General features: G+C 35.2%; 1 protein-coding gene across 4 annotated transcripts in view; it reads right to left on the bottom strand.

The window, feature by feature from the left end:
- LOC127853744 (CCR4-NOT transcription complex subunit 4-like) overlaps positions 1–15,274 on the bottom strand; it is a 70,221-nt gene that overhangs the window by 18,039 nt on the left and 36,908 nt on the right. For 2 of the 4 annotated variants that reach the window (XM_052388504.1, XM_052388515.1), the window contains exons 13-18: positions 12,279–12,416; positions 11,151–11,312; positions 10,066–10,143; positions 5,154–5,281; positions 4,516–4,651; positions 567–653 (exon numbers count right to left, since the gene is read on the bottom strand). In XM_052388504.1, the coding sequence (XP_052244464.1) occupies positions 567–653; positions 4,516–4,651; positions 5,154–5,281; positions 10,066–10,143; positions 11,151–11,312; positions 12,279–12,416 (729 nt within the window). The remainder of the gene's footprint in view (positions 1–566; positions 654–4,515; positions 4,652–5,153; positions 5,282–10,065; positions 10,144–11,150; positions 11,313–12,278; positions 12,417–15,274) is intronic. The other 2 variants (XM_052388521.1, XM_052388528.1) reach the window with 2 other exon arrangements.

Here is a 15,274-nt window from a genome sequence, read left to right as displayed (position 1 = left end):
CGAAATTTTATTTCTGGGAGCATATAAAGTCCCCTACCTCTCCATATTGCCATCTGTCCATGTTTAAAATTTAATGACAAAATATAAAAAACTTTTAAAGTTATCGCAGGATCCACCATTTTCAACAATAATTTTTAGTCTATTTGTTGCCATAGCAACCATAATTCTTGACGTAAGGAACAAAATGAAATGATGTGCATAATCTCCATATTGCCATGTCTCTATGTTTCAAGTTCCATGAAAATTTTTGAAGAACTTTTAAAGTTATCGCAGGATTCAGAAAAGTGTGACAGACAGACACAGCGTTTCACCGTTATGGGACTAATAACAGGTATATTACCCAAAGTGTTAACATCTAGTGCAAGGCAAGTAGCACGAACAAATCTACTAGCACTACAGACAACAAGAAACACCACTATAATGAAAGCTGAGAACAAAAACAATCTTGTGAAGATCTGCTTAAATACAAGATCCAATGAAAAGAGTTATGCATAATGAAGTGTCCAGTACAGGGTTAATGATAGGATGTATTCACGAGTACTCTGTACTTGGCGGATGGTACATACCATCTGAGATATTGCCAGATGTTAATATAGCAGGGTCATATGGCATCCAAGAGGACTGGTCTGTTCTGTGTGTAGTGCTTGACCAGTCTGAAAGACACACCAGCTCTCAGGTTCAAGAAGCCCTTGTAAACCTTACAACTTTGTGTCTACGGATTGCTCAGAACTCATTATATGGGGTTAGTTTGGAGGCATTGTCTAACTTAATACTGTGATAGTTGAAGATTTAGTTTCTGTACCATTCATAACTTTCTATTTAACAAGAGCGTCATGGTGGCACTCAGTGCTCTCTTGAAATCACAGACAACAATTGTCAAAGACTAGAGCTGGCTACCTAGTTTGACGTGAACAATATTCAAACAAAGTGCTGATGCATTTCTGGTTGACCCTTTTTCCCAATAAAAAGCACGCAAGAAAGTATGCCGCATGTACACTGTCATGTCATTTGAATGGAAAGCGTGCGCTAATTGAGTTTTTAGGCGTGAGAACATTTAAAGCTTTTAATTTCGGTTAAAAAATTGGTGTTCATTTTAAGAATATTATATCGCCAATGATTTGGAATAGACATTTCCTATTAATTAAATTATAATCAAGCATGCTGTATTGTTATCGTTATATAATACAGTCTTTTAGATGAATCATTATCAAAATAGTTATTGTACTATAGACAATACTGATAAAAAAAAAATCCGGACAAAACTGGATTTAGTGTTGGGTGTTGTGAAAGCATGCTTAGCAGGTATGACAGCAATATTTTGAGAAGAGATTAAAATTTGGGCGTGCAACTCTTTGCCAATTTTTATTATGCAAATAATCACTTTTCAGGGTTTTTTTTGGCCCGATTTTATAGCTGAAATTCTGCTATGTTCCCAATCCCCAAAGTATACTTTTTTCCCAAAATGTGGCAAAAAATTCCAATTTCCAAAAAAAAATAAAAAAAAATAAAAAAAATTTTTTTTTAGAAAGAAGTGTCTTATGCATATTTTATCATATTTTATCTAAATTTTTATTCAATTACATCTAACAAAGTATTATATGATTTTGTTCTTTTAATTTGAATGATTATAAAGAGTTATATCAAATTTAGTGTTTCCCTTATCAGTGGACTTTTCGTGTGGAAAAAATTCCTTATTCCAAAGCCATGGGCTATCTTCCCAAAAAGTGGAAAAAAACCCTGCTTTTTATGTAAATTGGGAATTTTTTGGGGGAAATGAGAAAAATGGTCGTTTGGGAATGGTGCCACTATACTGTACCAACTTTAGAGAGGAAAAAAAATGCATTATCGATTGTCTCCTGCTTTTATATTATAATGTACATTTTCTGACAGACAAGTAATATAATAACCACAAAGACAGATATATCTGAATTTAGTATATGTAATTTATGAACCAAAACAAAAAATGTAACAATAACTAGAAAATTGATTTTTAATTTTGACTAATTTTGACCAATTAATATAGCACATTTTAATACACTTTGAAAGCAAGGTGTATACAAGCTACCTACACAGAAAAATAACATCTGTTTGAATATGTCATCCCAAAACACATGAGTGAAGTTTCAAAAGAATACCTGTAGAAGAAATTTAGAAATATATGGATATGTACCACGATCACCTCAACCAATGTCTTTTTACAGAATGGAGCACACTTCCTTTAAATTTCAGGTCAGAGTTATGAAACTTGGTCAGAGACTTTACACAATTACTCTGAATAAATGTGTGAAGTTTCAAATGAATATATGTATTTGAAACAGTGATATGGAAATGGAGCACTATTACCTTTACCAATTTCCTAAGTACAAAAAGAGGCATAATTGCAGTTCACAGTTATGGAACTTTGAGAATGAAGTCACACATAAACCCCTGTCCCCAAAAACATAAGAAGTTACTATTGAATACTTTTAGAAAAAACAGTGATATGGAGATGGTGCACTTCGCCAAAAATCAAGGGACAGGAGCGAATTTCACACTTCACCTGTAGGTAATTTAGGTAGACTCACATACAACAAATTCAGTTAAAAATCTAAAATGGTTGCATAAAAACCACTGAAAACAAATGACCCGACCGACAGACTTGACAATGCGACTGATATATGACACCCTACCTTGGGCATAAAAAGCAATGGTCACAAAGATATGCCTGTTAGGAATGATCTTAAACAAGATGAGTTTGTGAAACACAATGTCCCCCTATATGATGTTTGACCTTGTAGGATGACCTTGACCTTGACCCTTCACCACTCGAAATGTGCAGCTCCTTGAGATACACACGCATTTCAAATATAAAATTGCTAGCTTCAATATTGCAGAAGTGACATTACATGCGCAATTTTGACCCATATATTTGACCTTGAATGATGACCTTGACCTTGACCTTTCACCACTCAAAATGTGCAGCTCCATGAGATACACATGCATGCCAAATATCAAGTTGCTATCTTCAATATCGCAAAAGTATTCATAAAATAATTGATTTGGGCCACATATATTTGACCTCTGACCTTGAAGAATGACCTTGACCTTGACCTTTCACCACTAAAAATGTGCCAAATATCAAGTTGCTATCTTCAATATTGCAAAAGTATTCATAAAATGAGCGATTTTGGCCACATATATTTGACCTCTGACCTTGAAGGATGACCTTGACCTTTCACCACTCAAAATGTGCAGCTTCATGAGATACACATGCATGCCAAATATGAAGTTGCTACCTTTAATATAGCAAAAGTTATTGCAAAATAATAAAGTTGGCGCAAACAGACAGACAGACAGACAGACCAACCAACCAACAGACAGGGCAAAAACAATATGTCCCCCACTACTATAGTGGGGGACATAAAAATCCTTCATTTGCTCACCACTTCTTATTGACCTTTGACTTTAAATTGGGTTATAACCTTACACCTAGTGACTTTGTTATTGCCCTAAAACTCTCTCTCATCCTGCTGATCACTTTTACAAAGTTGTTTGAAAATCCATCCATGCCGAAGAAAGTAATTTTCTTGACAAAGTCGTTAGTACTAATTCATCAATGCTTAACAAATTTATACTCCAGACAAACATTTCCAGCCTCCCAATTAAGTGTTTAAATAAAACAGTTGTTTTGAAAACAAGAAACTGTCGGAGACGGGTGATGCTCCCCAAAGGTTTTTTTGTCACAATATTGCACTATATATTCAGATAAAAGGAAAGGTCTAGTAGTTGGGGGGACAAGAATTGCACTATATGTACAGTTTATAGAAAATTTCAAAGGGCCATAACTCTGTGAAAAATCATCCGACCAGAACCGGCTGATAATATGCACATCTCCTCTTGGTAGTGAAGCTTCCCATAAAGTTTAATTGACTTCCGGTCATTTATTGCTGAAAAATAGCCCGGACAAAAATTGTGCACGGACGGACGGACACACACACGGACAGACGAAGCGGGGACTATATGCTCCCCCCAAAAATTTTTGGGGGAGCATAATAAGGCATATAAAATGCAAATTTTGCAAAATAATAACAGAACTAAAAGTGCCAAAAATAATTACCACAAGTCCATGACAAAAAGAGTGTCACTACAGCTGTAAATACCATCATGCAACATTACCACTAAGTCCTACTAAAAATGAAACCTTCGCTAGTGTTCAATATGAGGCACATCATGCAAAAATGCCACAGTCACACAGTCTGGCCAGGGGCTTTGTAGTGCAATATAGTCATGAAAGGTTTTGTTGTCTCATAAGTGGACAGTAGAGCTCCTGACCAGACTTCGCTGGACAAAACCGCATATGGATTAGACCCATTCTTCTACGATGCCGGTCATATATTGTGTCAAAACAGTCAATACTTTTAAGGTAAAAGACAATGAGCAATTAGCCAAGTACAATTAAATTGTATTCATTGATTGACTACATAGAATTGAACACTAGCTTAAGCTCACTGATGCAGATATTCAATAGGTACTCACTTGTGTTGTTTTTCTGTGTCATATTGTGGTGTGAGTTTGTACGCGTGTCATTATGGGGACTTCCAAAACTTATGTTTATATTTGGCAACAATGCTCTTAACCCATCTTGCCAGTCTTTCACATTGAAAACGTCATTCTGCAAAATAGAAAAAAGTAAACGGGTGTTGTCCACTTCAATGCAGGAAACATTATTATGAATTTCATAATTAACTTTTTCTTACTGTTAACTTTGTATCACCTGCTAATTCTATGTCAGACTAAATATTACAATTTAATATTACTTTTATACATACATTCTTAATCGAAGCAATTTAAATGAAAGCTCTAAAATTGTTATTCATATACAATAACATTACTCCTCTCTAGATCATGCATAATGCTGCAGTTTTTAAATGCTCTCAGTTTAAAAAACTTATTTCAACGCATGTATCCTACAATTTTAATGCATTGTCTGACAAATAATTATATACATATATTTCCTGATTTATTGACTTTCAGTGACTTATTTGTCACTACAAACTATTTTTAAATAAGGAATTTGATCAAGCTATACTGACTGCTAACTGGATATGGCAATATCCATCACTTTGGAATACAATTGTTCATATTGAGGTCTGGTGACAATTTTAAATACATACCTGTTGCTGGTTTGTGTTGTACTGTGTTTGCTCCTTATTGTGTAGCAGATCTGTAAACATGCTCTCTGGATAATGGTTGGTGTGTAAAGGAGAGTTCATTAACCCCATCATCCGACTAGAAAGCACATCTGCAAAAATCATAATAAACCTTAGTAGAACATACTGAGAATATTCCATGTTCACAATAAACTAGTTTTTAACTATTGTCACAAATACCCCAACCCAGACCCATGCCTGACAACACAAATGCAGAATGTTCAATAAATATGCAACAGATGTTTGAGTTTTAAGAGTCACAACTTTAGCACATTGTTTGAAGAATGATAATATTGCACATGCAAAACTTCATATAATAGGATCATTTCATGCCAATTTTAGTAATGCAAATTAAAATTGTATGAGTACCAGAAGTTGGTAGAACAGTTTGTGTTTAGGGACAGCTATATATGGTTAATCCATATATGCTATATGGGGGGGGGGGGAAATAATCAGTTTTTTTTGTTATCCTGCCAAACAGACTTTGCATTATTGCTAAAATAAATATGTGTGTATGTACATCTCATGTTACAATAAGTTTTATTGTTATTTTTCAAAACTAAATTATGCAAATATTATTGAAATCTACTCTCTTGACCTTTATATTTTGTTGCCTGTAACAAAATTTCAACAAGTTAAAGTTTCATTTAAAGGCGAAGTCCTCCATAAAACAGCATCACTTTTCTTAAAGTAAATAATGTTTAAAATACAGCTATATTGTTTGGACATAAACCATATTATTATGATGTTAAAGTTTTGAAGGGCTTGGTACTATTGGAAAATATGTTTTCACAGTGTCAATTCAAGACCGTGAGATTGCCTGATTCGCACTTATTTTCTGAAGATTGCAAACATTTTCAACATGTGTGCCAGAAAAATTGAGCGCTCGATATCCATGAGTACTTTTTAAGATCAGAGCAATATCGAATTCGCAGAAAATTTTTAGAGACAATTTACGATTGTAATTACATGTTGCGCTTTAACCGAACTAAAGCCTGCCTTAAGGGAAAGCATCGTTGTGTTGGAAAATTGATATTGGCCAATGAAAACCCAACCTTTGAATGAGTGAATGGCAGTAAAATTATGTAGACAACACATGATGTAATTGCCATAAGTGCGAGGATTTGTGACAGTTTATTGGCTTTGTTATACCTAAAACACTCATTTGACCACACAATGTACATCTTCACGATGAAATTGTGGCCAGTTACTTAGAAAACTGATGATTGCAACTGGGTGTAATCCTCGTGGAAATTGTACATTTAATGCATAATATTTTCAAAACATTTACTTGACACGTCAAATTATCGTGGAATTCATAACACACAACTGGACTTCTTTTTTATTCTTGAAGGAGCATTATTGAATTTGTAATCCTAAAAACACTTTCGAATTTTAATGTTATCAATTAACGCGAGGTTAACAAATTGTAGTTAAAAAAAAACAATTGTCATGCATTTCATGTTGATCCTTGGTCTCTCTAAAAACGGTAAGAAAATCATGCTGCATGTATAGCGTAACGTCATATGCATGGAAAGAGTGGTGCACTGATTGTTGTATCAAAACTTTGTAACGCTGAGCCCTGGATATGATCAAAGGCATGCAAATAATTAAATTTTTATTTCTATATTTTTTGCGACGAAACTGACCATAAGAGTTAATCTTATCATATTAGTGTGACTTAGCCTCTTAAATAAGTTTAATGTTGACACAGAATTATGCACTTTTGTTCAATCATCATTATAGTAAATGGGTTTAGAATGTTATAATTTTATAACTAAGGGTCATCTACTGTACAAGGCCAATGCGTATGTGAAGTATCCAGCCAATGCACCTGTGAAGTATAAAGCAAATCGGTCAATTGGTTGACGAGTTATTGATCAAAAAACGATTTTCACTCTTATTGTGACAGTGACCATGACCTAGTGTTCCCAATTTCAATAAAGCTCATCTACTGTCCTAGGCAAATGAACATGTGAAGTACAGTACAGTCAAAGCGGCCCGTGATAATCGTATTTTGTTTTTATAAATTCTTTTTTTTTATTTGCATTCTTTTAAAATAATAATTATTTCTATCCGGATGACAGCAATTTCTTTAGAAACGGGAATGCAATCACTAAAAACAAAACAACAGCATGCTTTTTTATTAACTAGTTTATCTATTTTGAATCCGCACACATTAAATTAGTTATGATTTTAAGTATTATTATAATTGTTCTTTTAAATTTCTTTGACTAACTAATCATTTTAAAAAGATTTTGATTTGAAGATGCGTATCGACTCAGCGTCATGTCGCAGATCGCAGCTTGCCTCGGCATGTCTCAGCGGACAGATGCGAAGCTTCGCGGCGAAATGCGACTTGCCGTCGCATACTGAGGCAGCTTCAACGGCCGATTTGGCATCGACTCGTTGCGCCTTGCCGCTGCGGATCGCGAAATATGTTTGTTCTGCGTTGGCTGTACTGTATAAAGACAATTGATGAAGCAGGTGACATGTTGATTGGAAACAATTTCACACTTAGTGTGACAGTGACTTTGACCTTTTACCTAGTGGCCCCAATTTAAATAGGGATCATCTACTGTTCAACGCCAATGCACATGGTAAGTATCAAGGCAATCGGTCCCTCTGTTCACAAGTTATTGATCCCCAAACAATTTTTACTCTTAGTGTTTAAGTGACCTTGACCTTTGACCCCAAAATCAATAGGGGTCATCTACTGGCTTGCAAAGGCCAACGCACATGGGAAGTATCAAGGCAATCGGTTAATACATTCACAAGTTATTTATCGGAAGCAATTTCACTCTTAGTGTGACAGTGACCTTGACCTTTGACCTAGTGACCCCAATATCAATCAGGGTCATCTACTGTCGAAGGCCAATGCACATGGGAAGTATCAAGACAATAAAAGAATCAGTTGACAAGTTATTGATCAGAAACAATTTCACACTTACTGACAGTGACCTTTGACATAGTGACCAAAGGGCCATATACTGTCATACACCAATGCACATGGGAAGTATCAAGCCAATCAGTTCATCCATTTACAAGTTATTGATTGGAAACAATGTTCACTCTTAGTGTGACAGTGACCTTGACCTTTGACCTAGTGACTCCAAATATCAATAGGGGTCATCTACTGACAATTCTAAATGCACATGGGAAGTATCATAGCAATTGGTCAATCTGTTCACACGTTATTGATGGTAAACAATATCAACTCAAAGTGTGACAGTGACCTTAGACCTAATGACCCAAATTTCATATGGGGTCATCTACTTTCAAAGGCCAATGCACATGGGAAGTATTAAACAAATTTGTCAATCTGTTAACAAGTTATTGATCGGAAAAGAAATTGTCTACCGACACACAGACCGCAGAACCCAGCAAAACAATACCCCCCCTCTTCTTTGAAGGGGGGGGGGGGGGGGGGGGGGATGGGGGCATAAAAATGATACAGATTGATATGATACTAATCACAGTACAATCTTTTTCCAATGTATTGTATTTTTTAAAATAAGAAACATGTCAACATAACCAAGCGAGGAATATAACATTAAATTCAATTATTTCATTTTACATAAATGTGAAATCCCAGGCTAGGTATCAATGCAAGCTGCATACACAGATAAATCTAAAGCAATACCACCATCATAGAGCAAGTTATTGAGCATATACAGTTTTTCTATTAAAAGCAACAATGACCTTGACCTTCATTTGGCTACACCCAAATCAGTCTCAAATGCAATGCCAAGCTAGGTCCACATATTAGCTACAAACACAAAATTTCAGAACAATGCAAGCATAAATTCTATTGAGTGAAAGCACTTTTTCTACTTTTAAGTATCAGTGACCTTGACCCAACTGGTGCCAACTGAAATTCCAAGGTATGTATACATGTAAGATTCTATACATAAAATTTCAGCACATATCCATAAAACTGAAGTTATTTTAAGTGGAAACCATTTTTCTAACTTTACTTTGATGTGCTTAACAACACATGTAATTTAAAGCAAGGTTTCCATGCAAGTTAACTATAATCAGAGCTTTTTCATGATCAGTCAAACTTTACAGTTATCAACAGGAACTAATTGTCTGCTGTAGTTTATTTTTAGTAACAGTGACCTTGACCAACTGTCATCAAATGCAATTTTGATAAGGGTACATGTAAACTACCTAATTTAAACACAAGCTTTAATTGCAATTCCTCCATCCATACTTTCCATTACATGTAAGTGGAAACCTTATTTCTATTTTAAGTGGCATTGCCCTTGTCCCAACATGCCCTAAAACCAATATTCTCTTCATTAAAGCTTGCTGCATATAATGTTTCACTAAGATTGGCCAATGCAAACTTAGGATATTGACTAGGAAGCACGAGTTTGATGCTGCCAAACTACCTATCCACATTAACCCAATCTAATAAATAGGATTTTTATTTTGTTAAAAACTTTGTAAATTTGCTTTTTGTGTGTGTAAAATTATGTTTAAACAAAGCTTTTTTCAAAGCATCATTGTTTTTTAATTTCTTTTGTTGTGGTGTGGCTGTTAAACTACTTTGTGAAAAATGCCTTTATTAGTTTAACCTGTACTACAGATTAAATTATTGTTTATTGTGCGATTGAAACACTACTTTATTTTTTCTTATTTTATATTATATTATATTTATATTAGATTATTTCTTCATTATAACATACAAAACCAATCCAAATTAATAGGTTTAGCTATTATAGGAAACAAATATAAGCAATATACATAAATAATAAAGCATACTTAAACCAAAGAGGGAAAAGAAAGATTTACAACCTTGCCAACATACCCGACAGAAAACTAACTGGGTGCAGATTGCAACAGGTTGGCGCCGGGTACAGACTATTACCTGTTTGTGATTGATGGACAGTACCTCTGCTTTGTAAGCTTGCTAAAAGGGCCGGCTGGGGAAATGTGTGTGAAAATCCTGAAAAATGGCCAGCCAACCAGACAATTTAGATGTGTTTCACATGATGCATTAACAATGTGTAAATAACATGTAAAGTGACTTGCAGACATGATGCATGTAAGGCTGAATTGTATTTTGTGTCCAACCAAATGCATGTACTCCAATCAAAGAAAGAGGAAGAAAAGTGCATAAATTAATGAAACAGATTAAAATAAGACAACATAAGCGCAAGCAAAATAGGAGTCCTAGTCAAATGTTGACTGTCATGTTTTTAAAAAATTTCATATATAATCAATAATGTTCACAATAGCTTTAGATATAGTTAGAAACATTCAAACATTTGTGGATAAATATAACAATTCTTAATTTAAAGTTAATAAATGTTGAAGTAAAGCCCAATTAAAGCAGAGGTTTTAGAAATATAAATGTGATGCACCTTGGGAATACGGAGCTTGTTGCATGTACATCAATTGTCGTCATATATTATACTGTGCAGTCCGCTCTGGCTAATCATGTATAAAATGTTCTGCCCATATTGGATTTTTGATTAGAAGAGACAACATCTAAACCAAAAAATCCCATAAAAGCGGAAAGTGTTGTCCCTGATTAGATTGTGTGTATTGCACAGGCTTATTTGGGAAAACACTTTACAAACATGCGTTAAGCTCTGTTTTCCCAAAAGTTGGCTCAACATCTCTATGCATCTGACCGATCCAAGATCTGCTCTTAGAACAGGACTTTGCTACAAACATTGAGGATTAAGTGTACAGTCTACAGATATTTGTACTTAAAAATTTTACTTTCAAATTATTGAGTCTGGAAACCCAGAATTACATTAACAAAACCATAGTAATGCATCATGTTCAGACATATTTCAAATCTTTAGACAATTATAAGCTATATTAAACAAATAATACATAAATTACTACACACAAAACACGTCATAGATCAGTACACTAAAGCCCCAAGGTTGACTGTGGTTGAGTGACAGACTGACAGCACTGCAAGGTGAACATGGGCCCTACCTGGAGGGAGATTGTGTCCCAGGCTGTTGTGGCTCCGGTGATGAGGGTGCATGAAAGTGGGCATGCGGGAGAAGGGAGTCAGGCTGGGAGGTACTTTACTGGAACTTTCCTTTTCTAGCAAATCTGCAAGACCACGCGAAGATTCTTCCAGTGGATCAAAACCTGTAATTAGGAGATGTATTCACATTATTAAAATCATTCCTGTATAAAACTAGGACTGAAAACCAAATGAAACTTTACCTGTGAAAGAAGTGCAACGTTGAACCAAAAAAAGTAATAAGCATTAAGACTTCAATATTATTTGGGTATGTCTCCCAAAGAGCAATTACAGAACATATTTGTATTTGTTTTATAAGCCATGCAACATGCATTTCAAAGGATACACATTTCAAATATAAGGCATCTCCACAAATTAAAACTAAACAAGAGCACCGCATAACGGGCGCCAACACTCAACTACGGGTGCAGTTTTGAACAAGAAACCGTCGGAGACAGGTGATGCTCCCCAAAGGTTTTTTTGTCACAATATTGCACTATATATTCAGATAAAAGGAAACGTCTTGAGGGCACAGTAGTTGGGGTGATAATAATTTTTTTTATAGAAAATTTCAAAGGGCCATAACTCTGTGAAAAATCATCGGACCAGAACCCCCTGATAATATGCACATCTCCTCTTGGTTTGTGAAGCTTCCCATATAGTTTCATTGAATTCCGGTCATTAGTTGCTGAGAAATAGCCCGGACAAAAATTGTGCACGGATGGACAGAAAAACAGACGCACACACGGACAGACGAAGCGGCGACAATATGCCCCCCCCCCCCCCAAAATAATTTTGGGGGAGCATAATAAATGAAAGCTTGTCAGAATTTTTTTTCTTTTTATTTCACAGTTACAGTGACCTTGACTTTTGACCTATTGACCCAAAAATGGGTGTGGGGTGTAGAACACATCCAGGTGCATTATACATTTTAAGTTGTAGGTTGAAGCATATGATTTTAGAGCAAAATGTCATGGTTTTAGCACGACGCGGACATTGGACGACACGACGAGCTGGCTATGACAAAACCTCAGGTTTTCACCCGAGCTAATAATGATTGCCATAATACAGTATAAAATGTAAGCAGTTACCTAGGTCATCATCAAGCCAATCTTTATTGTTTGTAGAGCTGTTGTTTTGTGTCTGTCCGAAACCAAACGCTGCCTGCCAGTCTGTGGTTGTATTCACTGGTAAACTGTCTGGAATCTCTGTAGTGGCCACCTCCACAACTTTTGAAATGAACCAGTAAAAACGTGATTTTGTCATGTAACATAATATTCTTTTTAGTAAGATACATTTGGTGAAAAAGAGAGCCATTATGGACTTCAAAATCTCTACAGAGTTCCTGGTCACCAAGTATCAAAGACTTATTTTGGAGACAATTTTTTTCTACTCTTGACCCAGGCTTTAACAAGGCCTTGATAATGGAAAGATTGACATTTTTACCAAGTTTCATTTAAATTGCATCATTCATGTAGAATTCAGAGTAGTAATACAGGTTTTTAAGACAGTTTTCTTCCATGGAATTGAAACGTTTAGAAAAGATAATTGCCACTGCCCAAAGTTGTTGGCAACTCATTTTGACAACTTTTATTTTCTACTATTACACAGTAACATTTTTATGATTGGATCAAAACAGGAAATATTTAATATGTTGAAATCTACAAAAGAAAAAAAATCCTACTATGAAACTAAATGCATTTCATCTGAGTTTGTTTGTTGTTTTTGGGGAAGGGAGATTTTTCTTTTTCTTTTTGGGATAAAAAAAGGTTCTGCCATTAGAAACAAATAAATATTGGCAGTAAATTGCAGCAACAGAAAAAATCACAGAAAGGCAGTCCCAAAACATCATATCAACAAAGTTTGGTGCACATTTTATATTAGTGTGCTTTTTTTTAACACCTTTGGTGTGTTGAGCAAAGAAAAAATTTCTGACCACATTACATAAAGATTAAGTCATAAATATTGCCTCATGAGACAGAGTGCAGGTTTTTTTCCTAGCCATTTTGGAAAAAAGTGGTCAAATTTCGGAATGTTTAAATGGAAAAATGGCAAATTTGGAAACTTTTTATCCACAAAATTGACAAAATTAAGATTTTTGTAATCAACAAATATTGACCCATTAAATTCTTATTTTGAATATGCAGCATTGCTTTAACTTCAATTGACAGTCTGTTTACACCAAAGCGTTAATTATGTTATTCCTACTTAACACAGAAGAGTACATATTGTACTTATGATATTTATGGATCACCAAGCTGTGTGATGTGTGATGAGTTCGAGAACCTTAAGCAGAGAAAAATTCTCGTGTAGATGGTCATCTCTCTTGTAGATGGTCATCTAAAACATATTTTTCTCTGCATTAGGTCCTTGAACTCATCACACAGCTCTTCAAAACTTTCATTGTTCAGCTCAGCATCACCTTCAATACAAATGTACATTAAACTTGTAAGCTTGATCTGAGTACGAGTGCTACGCTGTGGACAGCAAATGAGCTTCATAGTGCTCAACCCTCATTCAACAATAACGTTGCTGCTTGGAACTACAGACAATGGTGTGGATTCCGAAAAGAAATTATTGTTATCATCAGACATTCCATGTAAAATAATTATGCTGAAAACGCCTGCTGATCCTGAATACTGTATAGTTTAGTAGAATACCAGAGCTCCAGATAAGGGTCGTACAGCCGTAAAAACGGCTTTTTCATGAAGGTTTACGCATTTATTTTTATAAACTGGACGTACAATTACTACTTAAATATCCCTTTTACGCATTTACAAAAAATCTGGCCCTACTGATCAGGGAGTACTACCGATACGTCCGCGTCAGCGCGGTGTGATTTGTTGGTCTCTAATCTAACAGCGCTTTTCGTTAATTTAAATTACCGAAAAGTTGTAGACTGTGTTCCGGTATTATTGTCTATTCTGTCGCGTGATTTCCGAAAACTCAAAAACCCGTCAAAAACAATATGTCTGCGCGCAAGGGAAGGCCAGCTAAACCGAAAGCGGTAAAACAATAAATTTGGCTACATACGGTCGTCTAACCATCCTGACAATCAATATGTAAACCCCAAAAAAGACATTGTCGTCCCGATATTAAATGATTTGATTGCATCAGTGGTTAAACACGTCTATGCCAACTTTGACAGTTAACTGCTAAAGCAATGATTCTTTTGAGATGAGATAGTGACATAATTGTTCATTTACTTAGCTTACTAGTTGGCTTGTGTTTTCTTCTCAAGAAAAATGAAGAAATAGTATTTAGTCATGAATTTAATGTGTATTTGTGTTTGCATCATAATTCAGAATAGAAAACCAAATAAAGTAACTGTTTTCAGCGTTACTCCTATTCTTTCTATCAGTGGCAGTACCGTTACTAATTTCACAAATCCGTATCTGGAGCTCTGGAATACCCCACAGTTTAAAACAGTTGACACTGCATGCAGAAGTAAAATCCTTCCGGATCTTGTTGAATTTCTAATGTGTTACGCTATCTGTCAATCTTATATGATGGAGCCATGATGAGAACAAGTTGCAGTCATTGAGGGCCGAAATACTAGTCTCCCCATGTTAACCAACATATTACTTTTAACGTCAATCAACAAACGCTTGATTCAAACCAAAATAAAAGGTATATGAATTATTTTACTTTTTTCTTTTTTAAATAGAAAAATGTTTCTTGCTGATTGGGAAAAAAACTTTTGGTATCAGGTCCGTTCACTTTGGGATCAGTCCATAATAAAGCCTTTTTTAAATAGCAGGAAAGTGTTCACAGTGTTTTTCTAAGATTTTATCTGATGACTTTTGTGCTCAAAGAGATAAAGTAAGTTATGAAATGCGCACAACAGTACAAGCCCTAAAACACCCAAAAAATGTATTTGTTGTAATAACAACAAACAGGTAAGCAGAATATGAGCAGCTGACTGGTTCCTTATACATCCTATAACAAACAAGAGCACCGTGTAACGGGTGCCATGCTCGGCTGCGAAAGCTTGTCAGAAATATATATTTATTTTTTTTAAAGGTCACAGTGACCTTGACCTTTGACCTAGTGACCCAAAATGGGTGTGGCGTGTAGAACTCATCAA

This window comes from Dreissena polymorpha, chromosome 1 (assembly GCF_020536995.1).
Source record: "Dreissena polymorpha isolate Duluth1 chromosome 1, UMN_Dpol_1.0, whole genome shotgun sequence".
In the NCBI taxonomy this organism is placed as follows: Eukaryota; Metazoa; Mollusca; class Bivalvia; order Myida; family Dreissenidae; genus Dreissena; species Dreissena polymorpha.
This window is presented reverse-complemented; position numbering and strand designations above follow the sequence as displayed.